The following is a 25,176-nucleotide window of genomic DNA, read 5'->3' on the forward strand; positions in this document are numbered from 1 at the left end:
TGGCTGATTTCTTTTGATTATCCCATGATGTCAAGCAAAGAGGCACTGAGTTTGACGGTAGGCCTTGAAATACATCCACAGGTACACCTCCAATTGACTCAAATTATGTCAATTAGCCTATCAGAAGCTTCTGAAGCCATGACATCCTTTTCTGGAATTTTCCAAGCTGTTTAAAGGCACAGTCAACTTAGTGTATGTAAACTTCTGACCCACTGGAATTGTGATACAGTGAATTATAAGTGAAATAATCTGTCTGTAAACAATTGTTGGAAAAATGACTTGTGTCGTGCACAAAGTAGATGTCCTAACCGACTTGCCAAAACTATAGTTTGTTAACACGAAATTTGTGGAGTGGTTGAAAAACGAGTTTTAATGACTCCAACCTAAGTGAATGTAAACTTCCGACTTCAACTGCATCATTGTTATTGTAAAGTTCCTTCATTCCATCTTGGCCCATCACAGATATTGTTATTGTAAAGTTCCTTCATTCCATCTTGGCCCATCACAGATATTGTTATTGTAAAGTTCCTTCATTCCATCTTGGCCCATCACAGATATTGTTATTGTAAAGTTCCTTCATTCCATCTTGGCCCATCACAGATATTGTTATTGTAAAGTTCCTTCATTCCATCTTGGCCCATCACAGATATTGTTATTGTGAAGTTCCTTCATTCCATCTTGGCCCATCACAGATATTGCTCTGAGATAATATAGGACTAAGAATTTCCCTGACCATGTGACCTAGCCAGAAAAACTCAGGGGCCTGTGAACTCACCTTGAGAGAAACTTGTTTTCCGAACGTGACGTCACCGGACACAGTCAGGTGATCCAGCTCCAGCATATCAGGGATGCTCTCGAACCGCGTCTGGTATTCCTGGACCTGTTAGAACATACAGGTATGTCATGCTGAGTTTAGAGCAGTAACAAATACTTTGAGGAGAGGGAGGGAAAGATAGCTCTATCTTGGCATGTTTATTCCCACTGGATGACCTATACAAATAGAGGATGAATGTATGGTAGTACAACAATAGAGCACCAGCTCAACACCAACAGAACATGTATGCAGAGTTTGGTGTGTTTAGCTTTGAGTGAGAAGAAAAGGACAAAAAGGACAAGGATCTTAGATTCCCTACGCATGCCCCATTCAAATGTACTGTGAATAAAGGTCAGCATGCCCCACTCAAATGTAATGTGAATAAAGGTCAACGTGCCCTGTCCATTCAAATGTACTGTGAATAAAGGTCAGCATGCCACGCCCATTCAAATGTACTTTGAATAAAGGTCAGCATGCCACTCCCATTCAAATGTACTGTGAATAAGGGTCAGCATGCCACGCCCATTCAAATGTACTTTGAATAAAGGTCAGCATGCCACGCCCATTCAAATGTACTGTGAATAAAGGTCAGCATGCCACTCCCATTCAAATGTACTGTGAATAAAGGTCAGCATGCCACGCCCATTCAAATGTACTGTGAATAAAGGTCAGCATGCCACTCCGATTCAAATGTACTGTGAATAAAGGTCAGCATGCCCCATTCAAATGTACTGTGAATAAAGGTCAGCATGCCACGCCCATTCAAATGTACTGTGAATAAAGGTCAGCATGTGGAGGATGTATCTGAACCAACAAACACCAAGAGCAGGTGCTTCATCAGGACAGGATATTCAACTATGGTCCTTAAGATACACTTCTGTTTTTCCTTCTCTCCTTCTAATCAAGGACGGATTCAGACCACACACAAGGTGAGTGAACTTTTTCACCAATCAGAAACATTCATTAAACAAATAAAAGGGAAGTTCAGGATTTTACATCTTGATGTTAGATGGTTCCTCACCCTGAAAGTCGTCTATGGGCCAGGAGAAACTGTAATCCATGGTTTGGTTTTCTTTAAACATCTACTACAAACTTCAGCAACGTTAGCCACCGCTAGCAAACAATCAATGGATTGAGGCAACCCACATGTTTTATTATGGCCAAATCAACTGAAATCAACAAAAAGTAACTACATATTTGGTTTGGCATTAAAGGGCCAGAGCAGTCAAAATTCTGTTTTTCCTGCGTTTTGTATTACATTGTACAACAGCTGATGAAACGAACACTGTAAAAGTATGAACAATTTATCAGTATTATTTCCTGATAGTTGCTGGTTGAAAATAATCTACAGTACACAGGCCCTTCTAAATCGGCAGGTTTTGCATGGGTGGAGTTTTGGCTTGTCTGGTGACATCACCAGTCGGTATTTTAGTTAATAGATGAATGAGAAAAAGAGTTCCACACCTCTCTGCCAATAACAGCTAGTTTTTCCATTTTTCAGAGACCACTCACAGACAGTCCTAGCAAAACTCTTGCTTTAGAAATCGTTTTTTGCTAAAATGCTACTTTTGTTTCTTTTTGATCATTTTAATCTAAAACTATTACAGTAAGGTACTTAATTGTTACCCAGAAATGATATGATATTGAGATAAAAATAGCTGCATGAGGCCTTTATAAAGGTGACTTGGCCATAGAGTTCGACAGTATGAGTTATTATAGTAAATAGAGCCAAATATATATAAAAGTCACCTTGTCCGAGATTTACATGGTTATCAAAACGTCACACCAGGGTAAGAATACACAAAACACAGCTCTTATTTGAAGTGTTTATGAAATCCCCTATGGTAATAAATGTATGGTGGAAAAACGATTGGAACCATTTCCCTGCTAGGTTTTATGGGTATTATGACACCTCCAATTGTGGGGCTCTATTTAACATTAAAACAAATATTTATTGGTTGCTCAAATGCAATGCGCTTGTCAACAAAGCACCTTCGATTAAATCTTGCCCTCAGCAGTGGAAATACAGCCTTACCTTAATGACGTGGGGCGTGGTTAAGGTTAGTTAGTAGTTATAGTAAGGTTAGGGTTATGTTAGATACCTTAGTGAAGGAGCTGCCCAGCTTGACATGGGGCGTGGTTAAGGTTAGTTAGTAGTTATAGTAGTTACAGTAAGGTTAGGGTTACGTTAGATACCTTAGTGAAGGAGCTGCCCAGCTTGACGTGGGGCGTGGTAGGGAACTCTCTCTTCTGGCTCATGGTGAGAGAGCCCGCCTCCAGGCTGTAGAGGTTGGACATGACCAATAGGAGGTCGGAGACGGTCTTGACGGGCAGGAAGCGGGATCGCGGCACGTTGATGCCCAGGGCGTTGTCGAAGCTCTTGATGGCCGCGCCCACCGCCGTCTCCAGCTGGATCACGTTCTGACCGCCGTCCAGTGTCTGGCAGGAAAACAGGTATAGGTGGTTAGTGACACACACACATTCACACTAAAGGATGTAGGTAGGGGATTCATGTATACACACACACACACACACACACACACACACACACACACACACACACACACACAAAGATGAGAGAGACAAGATCTCTCTCATCATCACTCAATACCTAGGTTTACCTCCACTGTATTCACATCCTACCATACCTTTGTCTGTACATTATTCCTTTAAACTATTTTATCGCCCCCAGAAACTTCCTTTTACTCTCTGCTCTAGTAGCTCTAGGCGACCAATTCTCATAGCTTTTAGCCGTACCATTATCCTACTTCTCCTCTGTTCCTCTGGTGATGTAGAGGTGAATCCAGGCCCTGCAGTACCTGGCTCCACTCCTATTCCCCAGGCGCTCTCTTTTGATGACTTCTGTAACCGTAATAGCCTTGGCTTCATGCATGTTAACATTAGAAGCCTCCTCCCTAAGTTTGTTTTGTTCACTGCTTTAGCACACTCTACCAACCCGGATGTTTTAGCCGTGTCTGAATCCTGGCTTAGAAAGACCACCAAAAATTCAGACATTTTTATCCCCAATTACAATATTTTCAGACAAGATAGAACGGCCAAAGGGGGCGGTGTTGCAATCTACTGCAAAGACTGCCTGCAGAGTTCTGTTATACTATCCGGGTCTGTTCCCAAACAATTTGAACTTCTACTTTTAAAAATCCACCTCTCTAAAAACAAGTCTCTCACCGTTGCCGCCTGCTATAGACCACCCTCTGCCCCCAGCTGTGCTCTGGACACTATATGTGAACTGATTGCCCCCCATCTATCTTCAGAGCTCGTGCTGCTAGGCGACCTAAATTTGAACATGCTCAACACCCCAGCCACCCTACAATCTAAGCTTGATGCCCTCAATCTCACAAAAATTATCAATGAACCTACCAGGTACCACCCCAATTCCGTAAACACGGGTACCCTCATAGATATCATCCTAACAAACTTGCCCTCCAAATACACCTCTGCTGTTTTCAACCAAGATCTCAGCGATCACTGCCTCATTGCCTGCATCCGTAATGGGTCAGCGGTCAAACGACCTCCACTCATCACTGTCAAACGCTCCCTGAAACACTTCAGCGAGCAGGCCTTCCTAATCGACCTGGCCGGGATATCCTGGAAGGATACTGATCTCATCCCGTCAGTAGAGGATGCCTGGTCATTTTTTAAAAATGCCTTCCTCACCATCTTGAATAAGCATGCCCCATTCAAGAAATTTAGAACCAGGAACAGATATAGCCCTTGGTTCTCTCCTGACCTGACTGCCCTTAACCATCAGAAAAACATCCTATGGCGTTCTGCATTAGCATCGAACAGCCCCCGTGATATGCAACTTTTCAGGGAAGCCAGAAACCAATATACACAGGCAGTTAGAACAGCCAAGGCTAGCTTTTTCAAGCAGAAATTTGCTTCCTGCAACACAAATTCAAAAAAGTTCTGGGACACCGTAAAGTCCATGGAGAATAAGAACACCTCCTCCCAGCTTCCAACCGCTCTGAAGATAGGAAACACTGTCACCACCGACAAATCCACTATAATTGAGAATTTCAATAAGCATTTTTCTACGGCTGGCCATGCTTTCCACCTGGCTACCCCTACCCCGGACAACAGCACTGCCCTCCCCTCTGCTACTCGCCCAAGCCTTCCCCATTTCTCTTTCTCCCAAATACAGTCAGCTGATGTTCTTAATGAGCTGCAAAATCTGGACCCTTACAAATCAGCCGGGCTAGATAATCTGGACCCTTTCTTTCTAAAACTATCTGCTGAAATTGTTGCCACCCCTATTACTAGCCTCTTCAACCTCTCTTTCGTGTCGTCTGAGATCCCCAAAGATTGGAAAGCAGCTGCGGTTATCCCCCTCTTCAAAGGGGGGGACACCCTTGACCCTAACTGCTACAGACCTATATCTATCCTACCCTGCCTTTCTAAGGTCTTCAAAAGCCAAGTCAACAAACAGATTACCGACCATTTCGAATCACACCACACCTTCTCCGCTATGCAATCTGGTTTCAGAGCTGGTCATGGGTGCACCTCAGCCACGCTCAAGGTCATAAACGATATCGTAACCGCCATCGATAGGAAACAATACTGTGCAGCCGTATTCATTGACCTGGCCAAGGCTTTTGACTCTGTCAATCACCACATCCTCATTGGCAGACTCGACAGCCTTGGTTTCTCTAATGATTGCCTCGCCTGGTTCACCAACTACTTCTCTGATAGAGTTCAGTGTGTCAAATCGGAGGGTCTGTTGTCCGGGCCTCTGGCAGTCTCTATGGGGGTGCCACAGGGTTCAATTCTTGGACCGACCCTCTTCTCTGTTTACATCAATGATGTCGCTCTTGCTGCTGGTGATTCTCTGATCCACCTCTACGCAGACGACACTATTCTGTATACTTCTGGCCCTTCTTTTGACACTGTGTTAACAACCCTCCAGGCGAGCTTCAATGCCATACAACTCTCCTTCCGTGGCCTCCAACTGCTCTTAAATACAAGTAAAACTAAATGCATGCTCTTCAACCGATCGCTGCCTGCTCCTGCCCGCCTGTCCAACATCACTACTTTGGACGGCTCTGACTTAGAATATGTGGACAACTACAAATACCTAGGTGTCTGGTTAGACTGTAAACTCTCCTTCCAGACCCACATCAAACATCTCCAATCCAAAGTCAAATCTAGAATTGGCTTCCTATTCCGCAACAAAGCATCCTTTACTCATGCTGCCAAACATACCCTTGTAAAACTGACCATCCTACCAATCCTCGACTTCGGTGATGTCATTTACAAAATAGCCTCCAAAACCCTACTCAATAAATTGGATGCAGTCTATCACAGTGCCATCCGTTTTGTCACCAAAGCCCCATATACTACCCCCCACTGCGACCTGTACACTCTCGTTGGCTGGCCCTCGCTTCATACTCGTCGCCAAACCCACTGGTTCCAGGTCATCTACAAGACCCTGCTAGGTAAAGTCCCCCCTTATCTCAGCTCGCTGGTCACCATAGCAGCACCTACCTGTAGCACGCGCTCCAGCAGGTATATCTCTCTAGTCACCCCCAAAACCAATTCTTCCTTTGGACGCCTCTCCTTCCAGTTTTCTGCTGCCAATGACTGGAACGAACTACAAAAATCTCTGAAACTGGAAACACCTATCTCCCTCACTAGCTTTAAGCACCAGCTGTCAGAGCAGCTCATAGATTACAGCACCTGTACATAACCCATCTACAATTTAGCCCAAACAACTACCTCTTTACCTACTGTATTTATTTATTAATTTATTTTGCTCCTTTGCACCCCATTATTTCTGTCTCTACTTTGCACTTTCTTCCAATGCAAACCAACCATTCCAGTGTTTTTTTTGTTTTTATTTTACTTGCTGTGTTGTACTCACTTCGCCTCCATGGCCTTTTTATATTTTATTTATTTATACATATATCTGTTTGCCTTCACCTCCCTTATTCTCACCTCACTTGCTCACATTGTATATAGACTTATTTTTTTTCACTGTATTATTGACTATATGTTTGTTTTTACTCCATGTGTAACTATGTGTTGTTGTATGTGTCGAACTGCTTTGCTTTATCTTGGCCAGGTCGCAATTGTAAATGAGAACGTGTTCTCAATTTGCCTACCTGGTTAAATAAAGGTTAAATAAAAAAAATAAAAAATAAAAAACACACACAAACAAAGTGAAGAATGTACTGTAGGTCTCAGGTAGTGGGTTCATTTACAGGCACACAACCACAAACAAAGTGAAGAATGTACTGTATGTCTCAGGTAGTGGGTTCAGATGGAGAACCTCTGAGCTAGTCACAAGACAAGTTTTAAGCTGCTTCACTAGGATCTGAATGATCCACTTAATATCAAAGAGAGTGTCACAGTGAGTTATGTAATGAAATAACACATCACCACCTGCAGCATACAGTAGTATTCTGTTACCTACATCTACTAGTTAACAACATCAGGGCAGTAGTTCTATAATATACAGTAGTGTTCTGTTACATCTACTAGATAACAACATCAGGGCAGTAGTTCTATAATATACAGTAGTGTTCTGTTACCTACATCTACTAGTTAACAACATCAGGGCAGTAGTTCTATAATATACAGTAGTGTTCTGTTACATCTACTAGATAACATCAGGGCAGTAGTTCTATAATATACAGTAGTGTTCTGTTACATCTACTAGATAACAACATCAGGGCAGTAGTTCTATAATATACAGTAGTGTTCTGTTACCACATCTACTAGATAACATCAGGGCAGTAGTTCTATAATATACAGTAGTGTTCTGTTACATCTACTAGATAACAACATCAGGGCAGTAGTTCTATAATATACAGTAGTGTTCTGTTACATCTACTAGATAACATCATCAGGGCAGTAGTTCTATAATATACAGTAGTGTTCTGTTACATCTACTAGATAACAACATCAGGGCAGTAGTTCTATAATATACAGTAGTGTTCTGTTACATCTACTAGATAACAACATCAGGGCAGTAGTTCTATAATATACAGTAGTGTTCTGTTACATCTACTAGATAACAACATCAGGGCAGTAGTTCTATAATATACAGTAGTGTTCTGTTACATCTACTAGATAACATCATCAGGGCAGTAGTTCTATAATATACAGTAGTGTTCTGTTACCTACATCTACTAGATAACATCAGGGCAGTAGTTCTATAATATACAGTAGTGTTCTGTTACCTACATCTACTAGATAACAACATCAGGGCAGTAGTTCTATAATATACAGTAGTGTTCTGTTACATCTACTAGATAATAACATCAGGGCAGTAGTTCTATAATATACAGTAGTGTTCTGTTACCTACATCTACTAGATAACATCAGGGCAGTAGTTCTATAATATACAGTAGTGTTCTGTTACCTACATCTACTAGATAACAACATCAGGGCAGTAGTTCTATAATATACAGTAGTGTTCTGTTACATCTACTAGATAACAACATCAGGGCAGTAGTTCTATAATATACAGTAGTGTTCTGTTACCACATCTACTAGATAACAACATCAGGGCAGTAGTTCTATAATATACAGTAGTGTTCTGTTACCACATCTACTAGATAACATCAGGGCAGTAGTTCTATAATATACAGTAGTGTTCTGTTACATCTACTAGATAATAACATCAGGGCAGTAGTTCTATAATATACAGTAGTGTTCTGTTACCTACATCTACTAGATAACAACATCAGGGCAGTAGTTCTATAATATACAGTAGTGTTCTGTTACATCTACTAGATAACAACATCAGGGCAGTAGTTCTATAATATACAGTAGTGTTCTGTTACCTACATCTACTAGATAACAACATCAGGGCAGTAGTTCTATAATATACAGTAGTGTTCTGTTACCTACATCTACTAGATAACAACATCAGGGCAGTAGTTCTATAATATACAGTAGTGTTCTGTTACATCTACTAGATAACAACATCAGGGCAGTAGTTCTATAATATACAGTAGTGTTCTGTTACATCTACTAGATAACAACATCAGGGCAGTAGTTCTATAATATACAGTAGTGTTCTGTTACCTACATCTACTAGATAACAACATCAGGGCAGTAGTTCTATAATATACAGTAGTGTTCTGTTACCTACATCTACTAGATAACAACATCAGGGCAGTAGTTCTATAATATACAGTAGTGTTCTGTTACCTACATCTACTAGATAACATCAGGGCAGTAGTTCTATAATATACAGTAGTGTTCTGTTACATCTACTAGATAACAACATCAGGGCAGTAGTTCTATAATATACAGTAGTGTTCTGTTACATCTACTAGATAACAACATCAGGGCAGTAGTTCTATAATATACAGTAGTGTTCTGTTACCTACATCGACTACATAACAACATCAGGGCAGTAGTTCTATAATATACAGTACGGTGCCTTCGGAAAGTATTCACACCCCTTGACATTTTCCACATTTTGTTACGTTACATCCTTATTCTAAAATTATTTTCTACACACAATACCCCATAATGACAAAGCGAAAACAGTTTTTTAGACAATTTTGCAAATGTATTAATAATAAAAAACAGAAATACCTTATTTACATAAGTATTCAGACCCTTTGCTATGAGACTCAATTATATACATATAATTTTTTGCCCCCCCCACACATCTGGGGAAGGTAACCAAAACATTTCTGCAGCATTGAAGGTCCCCAAGAACACAATGGCCTCCATCATTCTTAAATGGAAGAAGTTTGGAACCACTAAGACTCTTCCTAGAGCTGGCCGCCCGGCCAAACTGAGCAATCGGAGGAGAAGGGCCTTGGTCAGGGAGTTTTTCATTTTATTTCTGCAGCACTTCACCAATCAGGCCTTTATGGTAGAGTGGCCAGACGGAAGCCACTCCTCAGTAAAGGGCACATGCCCGCTTGGAGACCGTTTTATTTAACAGAATAGAGGATTCTATATATTGTGTGTGTTCTACTGAGGATGGGCCTCTGGGAGATAACACTGACAGGAGATTTACCATGTCTTTTGGGTGATAAAACCTAAAGAGCATTCCAGAGGATGAGTTAATGTCTCTGTTCTATACCGTACCAGGGAGATGGTTCCAGTTTGGAGTCGGAGGGCCAGATACTGGTCTATACAATGAAAACTGTTGACACAGCAGATACTGTCTGCTGTGAATTATAGATATATTTCATACAGATCTTAACCTTGTGACCCATTCTATATATCTGTTTGTCATGTAGGTTGAAAGGGGTGTATCTTGGCTATAAAAGACCTTTGTACTTTTGTCTCGTGGCTCTCAACGAATCATTTGATCGTGATTCGTCGACCAGCCATCATTATCGTAGAGCACTCAATTTGATTCACTTTATATGTGTGTGTTGTATTGACCTGCTCCCTTATTAATAAGTGATTAAAGATTTAGTTTAAGTATAATTCTGACTTGTGTGCTAAGTTACTCTCTACTCATTTGATAGTTAAGAAATTAACCACAACACACACACACACACTGAGCCTCTCAGTTAAATGAGAAGTGTAATCTGAGATAATACAGCCATGCACACACACACACACCCCGCCCACCCCACCCACCCCTGCCCACATGCAGACTCACACACCCATCCACACAAACACTCTTTATCTGCAGTAAAGAGGTTTTAGAATGTGGGCTTTAGTGAGACTGCAGGGCATAATTTATTGAGGAGGGTTGTCCTCTGGGCTTTACTGAGACTGCAGGGCATCATTTATTGAGGAGGGTTGTCCTCTGGGCTTTACTGAGACTGCAGGGCATCATTTATTGAGGAGGGTTGTCCTCTGGGCTTTACTGAGACTGCAGGACATCATTTATTGAGGAGGGTTGTCCTCTGGGCTTTACTGAGACTGCAGTACATCATTTATTGAGGAGGGTTGTCCTCTGGGCTTTCCTGAGACTGCAGGACATCATTTATTGAGGAGGGTTGTCCTCTGGGCTTTCCTGAGACTGCAGGACATCATTTATTGAGGAGGGTTGTCCTCTGGAACGGCGTGGTGGTGTCCCTCTATAGGCAGCACTTTGCTATACATACAGGGAGCTCCAAAAGTATTGAGACAGTGACACATGTTTTGTTGTTTTGGCTCTGTAGTCCAGCACTTTGGATTTTAAATGATACAATGACTATGAGGTTGTCAGCTTTAATTTGAGGGTATTTGATGAATAATGATGAGTGATAAAGTTTACGGACGCACAAATATCATACCCCCAAGACATGCGAACATCTCGCCCTTACAATAACAGGGGAGGTTAGCATACCCCCAAGACATGCTAACATCTCACCATTACAATAACAGGGGAGGTTAGCATACCCCTAAGACATGCTAACATCTCACCATTACAATAACAGGGGAGGTTAGCATACCCCCAAGACATGCTAACATCTCACCATTACAATAACAGGGGAGGTTAGCATACCCCCAAGACATGCTAACATCTCACCATTACAATAACAGGGGAGGTTAGCATACCCCCAAGACATGCTAACATCTCACCATTACAATAACAGGGGAGGTTAGCATACCCCTAAGACATGCTAACATCTCACCATTACAATAACAGGGGAGGTTAGCATACCCCTAAGACATGCTAACATCTCGCCCTTACAATAACAGGGGAGATTAGCATACCCCCAAGACATGCTAACATCCCACCCTTACAATAACAGGGGAGATTAGCATACCCCCAAGACATGCTAACATCCCACCCTTACAATAACAGGGGAGGTTAGCATACCCCCAAGACATGCTAACATCCCACCCTTACAGTAACAGGGGAGGTTAGCATACCCCCAAGACATGCTAACATCCCACCCTTACAGTAACAGGGGAGGTTAGCATACCCCCAAGACATGCTAACATCTCAGCCTTACAATAACAGGGGAGGTTAGCATACCCCCAAGACATGCTAACATCTCAGCCTTACAATAACAGGGGAGGTTAGCATACCCCCAAGACATGCTAACATCTCAGCCTTACAATAACAGGGGAGGTTAGCATACCCCCAAGACATGCTAACATCTCAGCCTTACAATAACAGGGGAGGTTAGCATACCCCCAAGACATGCTAACATCACACCCTTACAATAACAGGGGAGGTTAGCATACCCCCAAGACATGCTAACATCTCAGCCTTTACAATAACAGGGGAGGTTAGCATACCCCCAAGACATGCTAACATCTCAGCCTTACAATAACAGGGGATGTTAGCATACCCCGAAGACATGCTAACATCTCACCATTACAATAACAGGGGAGGTTAGCATACCCCCAAGACATGATAAAATCTCACCATTACAATAACAGGGGAGGTTAGCATACCCCCAAGACATGCTAACATCTCACCATTACAATAACAGGGGAGGTTAGCATACCCCCAAGACATGCTAACATCTCACCATTACAATAACAGGGGAGGTTAGCATACCCCCAAGACATGCTAACATCTCACCATTACAATAACAGGGGAGGTAGCATACCCCCAAGACATGCTAACATCTCACCATTACAATAACAGGGGAGGTTAGCATACCCACAAGACATGCTAACATCTCACCATTACAATAACAGGGGAAGTTAGCATTTTTGGGAGGATATGATATTTGTGCATCTGTAACTTTCTCACTCATCATTGTTCACGATTCATTCAGGACTACCTGTAATCATGGTAGAATCCACATTAATGTAGAAGTGTTTGAAACATATTATGTTCTCATTTTCAATAAAAAAACTCCAAAATGACACAATACATTATTTACCATTCCTTTCTATTGGGCACAAAGCTTGAAGTAGTCATTGCGTGTTATGAATATGGGACAACATACTTAACTATTTCCTACTTTACGGGATGAGAGGTGTGGGAACAGAGCAGATGTTTTGAGTCGGAGTGTAACTGAAGAGGAATTGTGCACCACGTCTCTCTGCCTCCTCATTGACAAGTTTACAGTTGATTTATTCAATATTGTCAGCTGTTGAAATGAGACTATTATCCATTTAGGGGATCCAACATATGGATAAGGGTCTCAGACAATTTTATTTGGCATTCTGAGACATAGAATATATACATTCAGCTGGTCTGACCTGAGCTGGACTGCCTTGACCGAAACAGCATCAAACTGTACCGAGCTAAATGGTTTGTGTCTGTTGACCTATGCACAACCTGCAGACAATCTGCGTGGTGTGTGTGTGTATGCCCGCCCGTCTGGCCTCTCACCTTGGGGTTAACGATGATCTCCATGTCCATGGCGTTCTGCTCCTGCAGCCTCTTGATGGCACCCAGAGAGATCCACAGGTTGTTGGTGTTGAAGATCTTGAACTTGGTGACTGATTTGAACTCATCTACATGGGCCTTGGGAACCTGGGCTATCTCCAGCAGACGCAGCTTGTTATCATACTGAATAAGAGTACCGCCCTGGAGACAGAGACACAGAGACACAGACAGACAGACAGAGACACAGACAGAGACACAGAGACACAGACAGACAGAGACACAGACAGACAGAGACACAGACAGACAGAGACACAGACAGACAGAGACACAGACAGACAGAGACACAGACAGACAGAGACACAGACAGACACAGAGAGACACAGAGAGACACAGAGAGACACAGAGACAGAGAGACAGAGAGACACAGAGGTTATTTTGGGTTCTGATGGGGTAGTACAGTTCAACTAAAGCTCATTATTTATACGTTATATTCTTTAAAAATAAATGGCTATTTATCATTCATTTAAAAGTAAAACAAATAATATATTCCAATTCCACATTAATTAATTAACAACAATTGAATCAACTGTTTATAAAGTCTGAATAAAATGATAATAAAGTGTTAATAGTGAGAGGTGAATAAAGATAACAGAATAAACCACTAACAGAGACCACAACATGGCCGCCGTCTTCCTCCTCCTGCCACCCACCTTGACGTCAGCGCGGGTCTTGTCGGTGACCTCCATGATGAACTCACAGCGCTTCCCGTTGGGCTGGCTCACCAGGTGATGCAGGATGTTCAGGTCCACCGTAGCCCCCAGGTTATCAATGTTAGACACAAAGATGTACTCCTGAAGAGGGGGAGGGGGGTTGGTATTTTATTAGGATCCCCATCAGCTGTTGCGAAAGCAGCTAGTCTTCCTGGGGTGCAACTCGATATTAGGAAAGTGTTCCTAAGGTTTGGTATACTCAGTGTATATTTCACAGGAGGCTGCTGAGGGGAGGACGGATCATAATAACGGACGGAACGGAGCAAATGGGACGGCATCAAACACCTGGAAACCATGGAAACCATGTATGTGATGGATTTGATACCGTTCCAATGATTCTGCTCCAGCCATCACCACGAGCTCCTCCTCCCAGATGAATGTACCACCAACCTCCTGTGGTATATTGGTGCCTTGGAGCCCAATGGTTTGACTCTGCTCCCCTGTAGTGTGTGTGTGTTTCACAATGCTGTGGAATTAACATTTTACACAAGACAAACACAATATCAATAGCAGCAATGGCTGAATTATTTAATATCATTTACAAATTGTATAAATAAAATAAGTATTTTCCTTAAAACGAGGTCAGTGCTGCAGATATGGTGGTTAACTTGCCTCTGTGTGTGTGTGTATACACCATTACAATGAGTTCATCCTCCTATAGCTCCTCCCACCAGCCTCCTCCGGGTGTGTGTGTGTGTGCAGATGTGTGTGTGTGTGTGTGTGTGTGTGTGTGTGTGTGTGTGTGTGTGTGTGTGTGTGTACACCATTACAATGAGCTCGTCCTCCTATAGCTCCTCCCACCAGCCTCCTCCGGGTGTGTGGTATGTGCGCGTGTGTGTGCGTGCAGGTGTGTGTGTATGTGCATGCGTGTGTGTGTGTGTGCAGGTGTGCACCTTGCCCTCTGTGATGAGCTGATCCAGCAGACCAGAGTTGTAGAAGCTGGCGTAGATATCCCCGTGGCCAGGAGGGTACCACACGTCAGCATTCTCACCCGTCATACCAATGTCTGTGGCCACAGGCAGGAGGGACTCTTTGTTAATACGGGGGTACCTGGGACAGAGGGCGGGAGGGAGAGGTTTGATGTTTTACATTAAATCATTTGAATCCTGTTAGGAATGGGTCGATGACAGGAAGACCAACTGAACAGATCAAGGAGCCGTCATCTCTTCATGTTTATCAGTGGATAAGAGCAGATTAGAAAGGAGAACGTTTAACGTCTCCTTACAGAGCTGAGGATGGTCTGAGATCTGTCTGTCTGTCTGTCTCTGTCTGTGTCTGTCTGTCTGGCCATGAGAGGGGAGGATGGTCCGAGATCTGTCTGTCTGTCTGTCTCTGTCTGTGTCTGTCTGTCTGGCCATGAGAGGGGAGGATGGTCCGAGATCTGTCTGTCTGTCTGTCTCTGTCTGTGTCTGTCTGTCTGGCCATGAGAGGGGAGGATGGTCCGAGATCTGTCTGTCTGTCTGGCCGTGAGAGGGGAGGATGGTCTGAGATCTGTCTGTCTGTCTGTCTCTGTCTGTCTGTCTGGCCGTGAGAGGGGAGGATGGTCTGAGATCTGTCTGTCTGTCTGGCCGTGAGAGGGGAGGATGGTCCGAGATCTGTCTGTCTGTCTGTCTGTCTGGTCATGAGAGGGGAGGATTACCTGAGATCTGTCTGTCTGGCCATGAGAGGGGAGGATGACCTGAGATCTGTCTGTCTATCTGTCTGCCTGTCTGTCTGGCCGTGATAGGGGAGGATGACCTGAGATCTGTCTGTCTGGCCATGATAGGGGAGGATGACCTGAGATCTGTCTGTCTGGCCATGATAGGGGAGGATGACCTGAGATCTGTCTGTCTGTCTATCTGTCTGCCTGTCTGTCTGGTCATGAGAGGGGAGGATTACCTGAGATCTGTCTGTCTGGCCATGAGAGGGGAGGATGACCTGAGATCTGTCTGTCTGTCTATCTGTCTGCCTGTCTGTCTGGCCATGATAGGGGAGGATTACCTGAGATCTGTCTGTCTGGCCATGATAGGGGAGGATGACCTGAGATCTGTCTGTCTGGCCATGATAGGGGAGGATGACCTGAGATCTGTCTGTCTGGCCATGATAGGGGAGGATGACCTGAGATCTGTCTGTCTGTCTATCTGTCTGCCTGTCTGTCTGGTCATGAGAGGGGAGGATTACCTGAGATCTGTCTGTCTGGCCATGAGAGGGGAGGATGACCTGAGATCTGTCTGTCTGTCTGTCTGTCTGGTCATGAGAGGGGAGGATGACGTGAGATCGGTCTGTCTGGTCATGAGAGGGGAGGATGACCTGAGATCGGTCTGTCTGGTCATGAGAGGGGAGGATGACCTGAGATCTGTCTGTCTGTCTGTCTGTCTGGTCATGAGAGGGGAGGATGACCTGAGATCGGTCTGTCTGTGTAACGGCTCTCGTTGGTGGAAGGAAGAGTGGACCAAGGTGCAGCGTGGCAGGCGTACATCGTCTTTTTATTGATGACACCAAAACAAAATGACAAAGACAAAAAACGAAAGTGAACAGTTCTGTCAGGCACAGACACTAAACAGAAAACAAGATCCCACAAAACCCAAAAGGAAAATTACAACTTATATATGGTCCCCAATCAGAGACAACGATAGACAGCTGCCTCTGATTGGGAACCATACTCGGCCAAAAACAAAGAAATAGAAAACATAGACTTTCCCACCCGAGTCACACCCTGACCTAACCAAACATAGAGAATAATAAGGATCTCTAAGGTCAGGGTGTGACAGTCTGGCCATGAGAGGGGAGAATGGTCTTGCTAGGGGGTGAGGGGTTAAGGCTCACTGGTCTGTGTAGAGTACAGCCTGAGTACAGCCTGTTAATGCAACAGAATCCTACTCTGATGCGTTCTGCCTACAACAACATCTCTTACATAGTTAGTTTTGCATACTAAGTCTTGCATATTTAGTTTAGTTTCGGTATGTTGCATTGAAAGTGTCTAATATTGCGTTGATTCGACCCCAACTCCTACAGTAAAGGGAAACGTTGATAGTGTTAACTAAAGGGGAAAACTCTAGAGGGCTAATATTTCTTTTGCGTGGCAGTCTGAGGGGAGCTGCACACACTGGAGCAGCTTAGGGGGAACATTGGAGAAGAGGAGAGCAGAGGAGAGGGAAGGAGGAGGAGAGGGAAGGGGGAGGAGAGGAGCGAGAAGGGGGGGGAAAGGGGGAGGAGAAGAGTGGGAAGGGGGAGGAGAGGAGTGGGAAGGGGAGGGAAAGGAAGGGGGAGGAGAGGGAAAGGGAGAGGAGTGGGAAGGGGAGGAGAAGGAAAGGTGGGGAGAGGGAAGGGGGAGGAGAGGAGTGGGAAATGAAAGGGGGAGGAGATGGAAGGGGGAGGAGAGAGGGAGGGGAGTGTGAAGGGGAGGAGAGGGAAGACAGTTCTAGCATGGATAAGAGGGCTCAGATGAGAGAAGAGAAGAGGAGCGGATAGGAAAGGAAAGGAGGGGAAGAAAGGAGAGGAGAGGAGAGGGAAGGGGGAGGAGAGGAAGAAAGGAGAGGAGAGGGAAGGAGAGGAAAGGGGAAATGGGGGAGCAGAGGAGAGGGAAGGGGCCTCATTAAAACAGGATTAAGTTGTCATCTGACCAGGCTTTTTTGACACACTCCAGCTTGATCCTCACTTTGTGTTTGATTGTATTCCAAAGGCATAGGAGCTGCTGAGGTAAAGCCCTCCTTGAAGAGGCTGATAAAATATTAACACAAGCCTTTTAGTCTACAGTCCAATTCAACTGTCCACTGCTTAAAAGGTTCACCCATTTTGAATGTTATCTTGTTTGTGTGCATCTTTGAGTGATGATCTATAGATTCCCTGTGTCATTTCATGTTTTCATGTGTATCTGAGTTATTGGCGTTCAAGCAGGCAGATATCAGGCCACAATGACGTAGCACTGTGATAAAGTCGCTCTGACTACACTGGAAGTTAATAGGAAAATGACTTTTAGATCACGAAAACGCCAATCGTACACGTCAGATTTCAACACTGGCCGATGACATAACTCTGGAGAATGTCTTCTCTCAAATAAGACATTGATTATATTTTTGCGATATTCCTACCTCGAGAAATGTGTAATTTAACGGAGGGTCTATCTAGCACATTGTTCCTATCTGTCTGCCTCTTTAGTCCAGGGTGCATTGCATGGTGCTGTTTCCTGAGATATTATAGAAAGAAGATGAATAAAGACAAATATAACGCCCCACCCAGCAGACTGTGACAAATCGCGTTCACAGTGTCATGCTGCATCTAAGCTAATTTTAATGCAATCCCTTCAAAGTCAGTGTATATATATATCGAGAAACTATTTCCCTCGAAAGTACGTAACGTCACGAAGCTATATGATATTACAGGTAGAAACTTAATTATCTCTCATCTCTGAAAAGTTTTGTAATTGGTGCTAATGTTGGGTTTTTGAGCTAGCACCCAATAGACTCCCATTCACTCCTTGAAGGAGAGCGCTCCTTGTCCAGGAATTTCCCAGAATGCACCGTGGAGCCCAATGACGTAGCATGGCAGAAATGCCTTCTGGAACATGTGAACTTTCATGTGCATTAATAACAAACTTGTTTTCCATCTGTAAATATGAATAAAATTGTTAAATTATGAGCCTAGTTGGTTTAGCCACGTAAAAATACAGGCACCTAACTGGTAGCCATGATTGGCTGACATAATGAATGGGCTGGACATGCCGGGGAGATGAGTTTGGATTGGTCTGCCATGTAGCGTCCTTCTGTCTATAACGTGAGCTGCTCAATACTGTATATGTTGATAGTCCTTTCTACTGCAGTGTTTTTGACAGATTTAATGTTAGCCATGGAGAACTACAGAAGTTTAGCTACATTTCTCTTTAATACTATCGACAGATGAGTTTTTGCACACGCCACGGTCTGTGTGAACCGGAGTGACTTGACACAACACTGACAAACAAGATGTAGCTACAAACAAAACTGAGTTAAATGGTTCCGGTCTGCCGTGAAGCGTTCATTCGTGTATACCGTTAAGAGTTTAGCTACAATTTTGTCCGAAAGTCGTTTTCATTGCAAGTTAAAGCGTACTGTTTGCTAGCTAGCGAACGTTAGCTTGCTGGCTCGCTATCTAACGTTACGTGTATAATCTGCACAGTAATATTATTTGAATCAGATATCCAGTTGCATTACTAGTTATAGCCTAATGTTAGCTAGCTAACATTGAACCTAGTTGGTTAGCTTTAGCTACCTGTAGATTCATACTACAGCTTAGACAAGGTTTTGTATTGGTAGTAGTATGATATACCATTTTCTAGCCCAGTCTCTACTTTTATCCAATGTAAAAAACACAATTTCAAATGTTGCTACATAAGACCGAATCCAGGTGGTGGGTCACAATTGATAGTTAACTGTAAAATTGCCTAAACTGCACTATCTACTTTACATGCTGCTATTGTCTTTGGTATTATTGTGTGTAGCTACGTTTCCTTGCTAGCTAGCTAGCCAGCCAGCCCATAGAGAGAGCGTTGCATTGTGGATTTTGTAGTTGACTTGAACTGCAACAGATTTCCACAATGATTTTCCATGTTGCTACCAACCTTATTATAACGGCAAAATGAAATATTTAAATACTCACAAGTTTAGCTACTTTTCTCACACATTAGTGTTATTTAACACTGTAAATTAAAGGAATGAGTTGTTTTGGGTGGATTTTTCCTTTTAAGTCTTTAGAGTCCATTCATTACGGCTACAGACAGGATGTCCAGTTTAATATCCAGTATGTCTCATATATTCTGATCCAGCAAGATATGAGATATACTGTGGTGCGTGTGTTACCTGCTCTGGTTGAAGGTGTGTATCTTGACACGGTGGTGTGTGTATTTCTGAAGGATCTTCTTGGTGTCTTCATCCGTGTTGAAGGAGTTCATCAGGACCAGAGGAACGTCTGTGTTGTACTTCTTGTTCAAGTGCTGAGAGAAAAAGATATTGGATTGAGAACAGGTGAAAGGGGTGCTTGGCGGCCATATTGGATTGAGAACAGGTGAAAGGAGTGCTTGGTGGTCATATTGGATTGAGAACAGGTGAAAGGAGTGCTTGGTGGTCATATTGGATTGAGAACAGGTGAAAGGAGTGCTTGGCGGCCATATTGGATTGAGAACAGGTGAAAGGAGTGCTTGGCGGCCATATTGGATTGAGAACAGGTGAAAGGAGTGCTTGGTGGTCATATTGGATTGAGAACAGGTGAAAGGAGTGCTTGGTGGTCATATTGGATTGAGAACAGGTGAAAGGAGTGCTTGGCAGCCATATTGGATTGAGAACAGGTGAAAGGAGTGCTTGGCGAGCATACTGGCCACAGCAAACCAAGTGTCAGGCTGGGTGGAGCTAATGCAATGGCAGTGTTGGAGAGCATCAAATCCGAGATGCATTGCAACTGACTGATTGACAAATCATAATGAGTAGTTATTTATGATGCAAGGTGATTTGTAGGTCAGTTAGTCGGCAGCCGGGCTGCCCAGTCGGCTGCAATGCTGAACAAGCCCGAAGACTCTAGAGTCCAGACTTTAATGAGGGAGAGGTTGTTACGGTAAACCGTTACCAAACTGTGTGGGTGTGTGGTGGAGTTTAGTGAGCAACCAGGCTGGTCGAGGTTCGTCTCGGCTTATGAGGTAATTTAGGGTGGGACTGTCCTAGGAGAGGTGGGGTGGTGTGAAGTTCAGCTCCACTACCAAGATATGACACAACCAACGTAACTATCAGGAAATCACACAGTGGTGCAACAAGTCAGCGTAACAGGATCTATTCCACTGTAGGAGGTTTCTTTAGATTTACTGCAATCATTTGAAGTTTCCTTTTATGAATTTTGGGAAGTTATGAACTCTTATGTCCTCAGAGGACCCCGGGACAGAGCAGAACGGTCAGCAGACTAGAGAGGAGGGATAAAGAGGTTCTGGGGATTAAGAAAACAGCCCTTCTCTCCCTCACCCTCTCTCCAAATTACAAGCACATGCTCTCCCCCCCCCCCCCTCTCTCTCTCTCCCCCGAACCCCCCCCTCCCGCTCCCCCCCTCTCTCTCTCTCTCTCTCCTCCCTCCCTCTCTCTCTCTCCTCCCTCCCTCCCTCTCCCCCCCTTCCCTCTCTCCCTCCCTTCCTCCCTCTCTCCCCTCCCTCTCTCCCCTCCCTCCCTCCCCCCTCTCCCCCCCCCCCCTCTCTCTCTCTCCCCCGAACCCCCCCCTCCCGCTCCCCCCCTCTCTCTCTCTCTCTCTCCTCCCTCCCTCTCTCTCTCTCCTCCCTCCCTCCCTCTCCCCCCCTTCCCTCTCTCCCTCCCTTCCTCCCTCTCTCCCCTCCCTCTCTCCCCTCCCTCCCTCCCCCCTCTCTCTCTCCCTCCCTCTCTCTCCCCCTCTCTCTCTCTCTCTCTCTCCCCCCTCCCTCTCTCCCCCCTCCCTCTCCCTCCCTCTCCCTCCCTCCCTCCCTTTTTGGTTAGTATATTAGAAGATCAGCTGAGGGTCTGTGTAAAGCTCTGTAATGTCTTCAGGCAGTCTGACTGAAAGGAGAGCTGTTATTCTATGGGCAGGTCTGTGGGTTTGACCAGGCAGTGGGGGGACAGAGAGCACAGTGTGCTGGAACTGAGAGGTGTGTGTGTGTCAGAGCAAGAGAGAGGTGGTATTTGTTTGCGGACTTGTGTGTGGTTGTCTGTAAATGTGTGCGTGTGTGTCTGTGTGTTGTGTAACGGCTGCAGGGAAAGGGAGAGGAACAACTGAGAGCATTCAACTGAAATGTGTCTTCCACATGTTACCCAACCCGCTCTGAATCAGAGAGGTGTGGGGGGGCTGCCTTTATCAACATCCACGTCATGAACACTCTTCCCCTCCAACCCGCTCTGAATCAGAGAGGTGTGGGGGGGCTGCCTTTATCAACATCCACGTCATGAACACTCTTCCCCTCCACACACTGTGTCTGTCTCACGTCCCAGTGGTTCTGGGACAGTCCTTTTACCCTCCAGATGTAGGCATTTTACCTCCACTGTGAATCAGGCCATTTAGGGGGAGAAAATGGATACCAACTCCCACCTCCGCCCTCTCCCCTGAGGAAAGGTTCTCAGTCATCTCTCTCTCTCTGTGTGTGTGTGTGTGTGTGTGTGGTGTGTGTCGTCTCCCACATTATAGTCATCATCTGAAGTCCTTGCTTCGGCCCACTGACAGCCCAGTCACTTGGTTTGGTACGTTTTCAGAGATGGGGCTGAGGGTTGATGAAATGTAACCACTATACAATTCTTATGATGTTATGCGTACAACATTCTTGTGGCACATATCTGTTATAACAAGTCATTATGAGTATAATATAATATATAATATATATAATATAATATTATAACAAGTCATTATGAGTATAATATAATATATAATATATATAATATAATATTATAACAAGTCATTATGAGTATAATATAATATATAATATATATAATATAATATTATAACAAGTCATTATGAGTATAATATAATATTATAACAAGTCATTATGAGTATAATATAATATATATAATATTATAACAAGTCATTATGAGTAAGTTATAATGATATAATGACAGTTATGACAACTCTTATGTCATTTTTTACCCTTATTTAACTAGGCATTTCAGTTAAGAACAAATTATTTTTACAATGACGGCCTACCCCGGCCAAACCCGGACGACGCTGGGCCAACTGTGCACCGACCTATGGGACTCCCAATCACGGCCGGTCGTGATACAGCCTGGAATTGAACCAGGGTCATTAGCGACGCCTCTAGCACTGAGATGCAGTGCCTCAGACCGCTGAGATGCAGTGCCTCAGACCGCTGCGCCACTCAGGAGACAGATATGCCCATGACTGCTTATGACATGTCTATGACTGCTTATGACATGTCTATGACTGCTTATGACATGTCTGACTGCTTATGACATGTCTGACTGCTTATGACATGTCTGACTGCTTATGACATGTCTATGACTGCGTATGACATGTCTATGACTGCGTATGACATGTCTATGACTGCGTATGCCATGTCTATGACTGCGTATGACATGTCTATGACTGTGTATGACATTCTAACAACATATTGACGACAGGTACCTCTATCTGCTGCACGGTGAGGTCCAGGAAAGTGTTCTCGTTGCGGACGCTGATGAGGCTCTTGGGGCCTTTACAGCCCATGCTGGTCCCCAGGCCTCCATTCAACTTGACTACCACCAGCTTGTTGAGACTGTCTGCCAGGCTGTCCGGCAGGGGCCGCGCTGCTATCTTATCATAGGGCTGGATCTGTGGAGAGAGAGGAGAGACATTTAATATGTTCCCTTTGGTAATGTATGAGGTAACACTTCTGATGTGGGCGGAGGGGGATCTTATCTTGACATTTAATCTATGGAGACTCATGGACTGAAAAAGGACTGAAAAAGGAATAGGGAAGAAATGAAACCACAACTTTTTTTGTTTGTTCATTTCTGAAGACAAAGGAAAGGGTGTAATCTTTGACAAGACTGTAACACACCCAGGGCCCTGCATTCAGCTTGAATCAATAAGGTCTGGCATTTTAAACAGCTAGCTGGAGGTTCACCACTATACACAATGAGAAGGAGCACCCAGGATGTCAAATCTTTAACAGATGTCCTGTGTGTGTGTGTGTGTGTGTGTGTGTGTGTGTGTGTGTGTGTGTGTGTGTGTGTGTGTGTGTGTGTGTGTGTGTGTGTGTGTGTGTGTGTGTGTGTGTGTTTACATGAGTGCATGTGTGATTGACCCTAAGTAACTGAAGGGTCATAGGGTCATGGCTCATCCTGTGTGGTGATGACTCATGTCCTGCGCACTGCTTTGAGACACCAGAGCCTGGATCTCAGGCCCAACACACACTGGATACAGCCCGACACACACCGGACACAGCCCGACACACACTGGATACAGCCCGACACACACTGGATACAGCCCGACACACACTGGATACAGCCCGACACACACTGGATACAGCCCGACACACACCGGATACAGCCCGACACACACCGGATACAGCCCGACACACACCGGATACAGCCCCACACACACTGGATACAGCCCCACACACACTGGATACAGCCCAACACACTGGATACAGCCCAACACACACTGGATACAGCCCAACACACACTGGATACAGCCCAACACACACTGGATACAGCCCAACACACTGGATACAGCCCAACACACACTGGATACAGCCCGACACACACTGGATACAGCCCCACACACACTGGATACAGCCCCACACACACTGGATACAGCCCCACACACACTGGATACAGCCCCACACACACTGGATACAGCCCAACACACACTGGATACAGCCCAACACACACTGGATACAGCCCAACACACACTGGATACAGCCCAACACACACTGGATACAGCCCAACACACACTGGATACAGCCCAACACACACTGGATACAGCCCCACACACACTGGATACAGCCCAACACACTGGATACAGCCCAACACACACTGGATACAGCCCAACACACACTGGATACAGCCCAACACACACTGGATACAGCCCCACACACACTGGATACAGCCCAACACACTGGATACAGCCCAACACACACTGGATACAGCCCAACACACTGGATACAGCCCAACACACTGGATACAGCCCAACACACTGGATACAGCCCGACACACTGGATACAGCCCAACACACTGGATACAGCCCAACACACACTGGATACAGCCCAACACACTGGATACAGCCCAACACACTGGATACAGCCCGACACACACTGGATACAGCCCGACACACACTGGATACAGCCCAACACACACTGGATACAGCCCAACACACTGGATACAGCCCAACACACTGGATACAGCCCAACACACTGGATACAGCCCGACACACTGGATACAGCCCAACACACTGGATACAGCCCGACACACACTGGATACAGCCCAACACACTGGATACAGCCCAACACACTGGATACAGCCCAACACACTGGATACAGCCCAACACACACTGGATACAGCCCAACACACACTGGATACAGCCCAACACACTGGATAAAGCCCCACACACACTGGATACAGCCCAACACACACTGGATACAGCCCGACACACACTGGATACAGCCCAACACACTGGATACAGCCCAACACACACTGGATACAGCCCGACACACTGGATACAGCCCAACACACTGGATACAGCCCGACACACACTGGATACAGCCCAACACACTGGATACAGCCCGACACACTGGATACAGCCCAACACACACTGGATACAGCCCAACACACTGGATACAGCCCCACACACACTGGATACAGCCCCACACACACTGGATACAGCCCCACACACACTGGATACAGCCCGACACACACTGGATACAG

General features: G+C 44.7%; 1 protein-coding gene across 7 annotated transcripts in view; it reads right to left on the bottom strand.

Moving 5' to 3' along the window:
- LOC129864879 (UTP--glucose-1-phosphate uridylyltransferase-like) overlaps positions 1-25,176 on the bottom strand; it is a 63,200-nt gene that overhangs the window by 6,835 nt on the left and 31,189 nt on the right. For all 7 annotated transcript variants that reach the window (XR_008761281.1, XR_008761280.1, XR_008761279.1 and 4 more), the window contains exons 4-10: positions 22,895-23,080; positions 19,621-19,754; positions 14,701-14,857; positions 13,748-13,888; positions 13,041-13,238; positions 3,011-3,253; positions 776-880 (exon numbers count right to left, since the gene is read on the bottom strand). Coding sequence is in view for 2 of the 7 variants with exons in the window: in XM_055937209.1 (XP_055793184.1) it covers positions 776-880; positions 3,011-3,253; positions 13,041-13,238; positions 13,748-13,888; positions 14,701-14,857; positions 19,621-19,754; positions 22,895-23,080 (1,164 nt within the window). In the remaining 5 variants the exon portion in view is untranslated. The remainder of the gene's footprint in view (positions 1-775; positions 881-3,010; positions 3,254-13,040; positions 13,239-13,747; positions 13,889-14,700; positions 14,858-19,620; positions 19,755-22,894; positions 23,081-25,176) is intronic.

This window comes from Salvelinus fontinalis, chromosome 1 (genome assembly GCF_029448725.1).
Source record: "Salvelinus fontinalis isolate EN_2023a chromosome 1, ASM2944872v1, whole genome shotgun sequence".
Lineage (NCBI taxonomy): Eukaryota > Metazoa > Chordata > Actinopteri > Salmoniformes > Salmonidae > Salvelinus > Salvelinus fontinalis.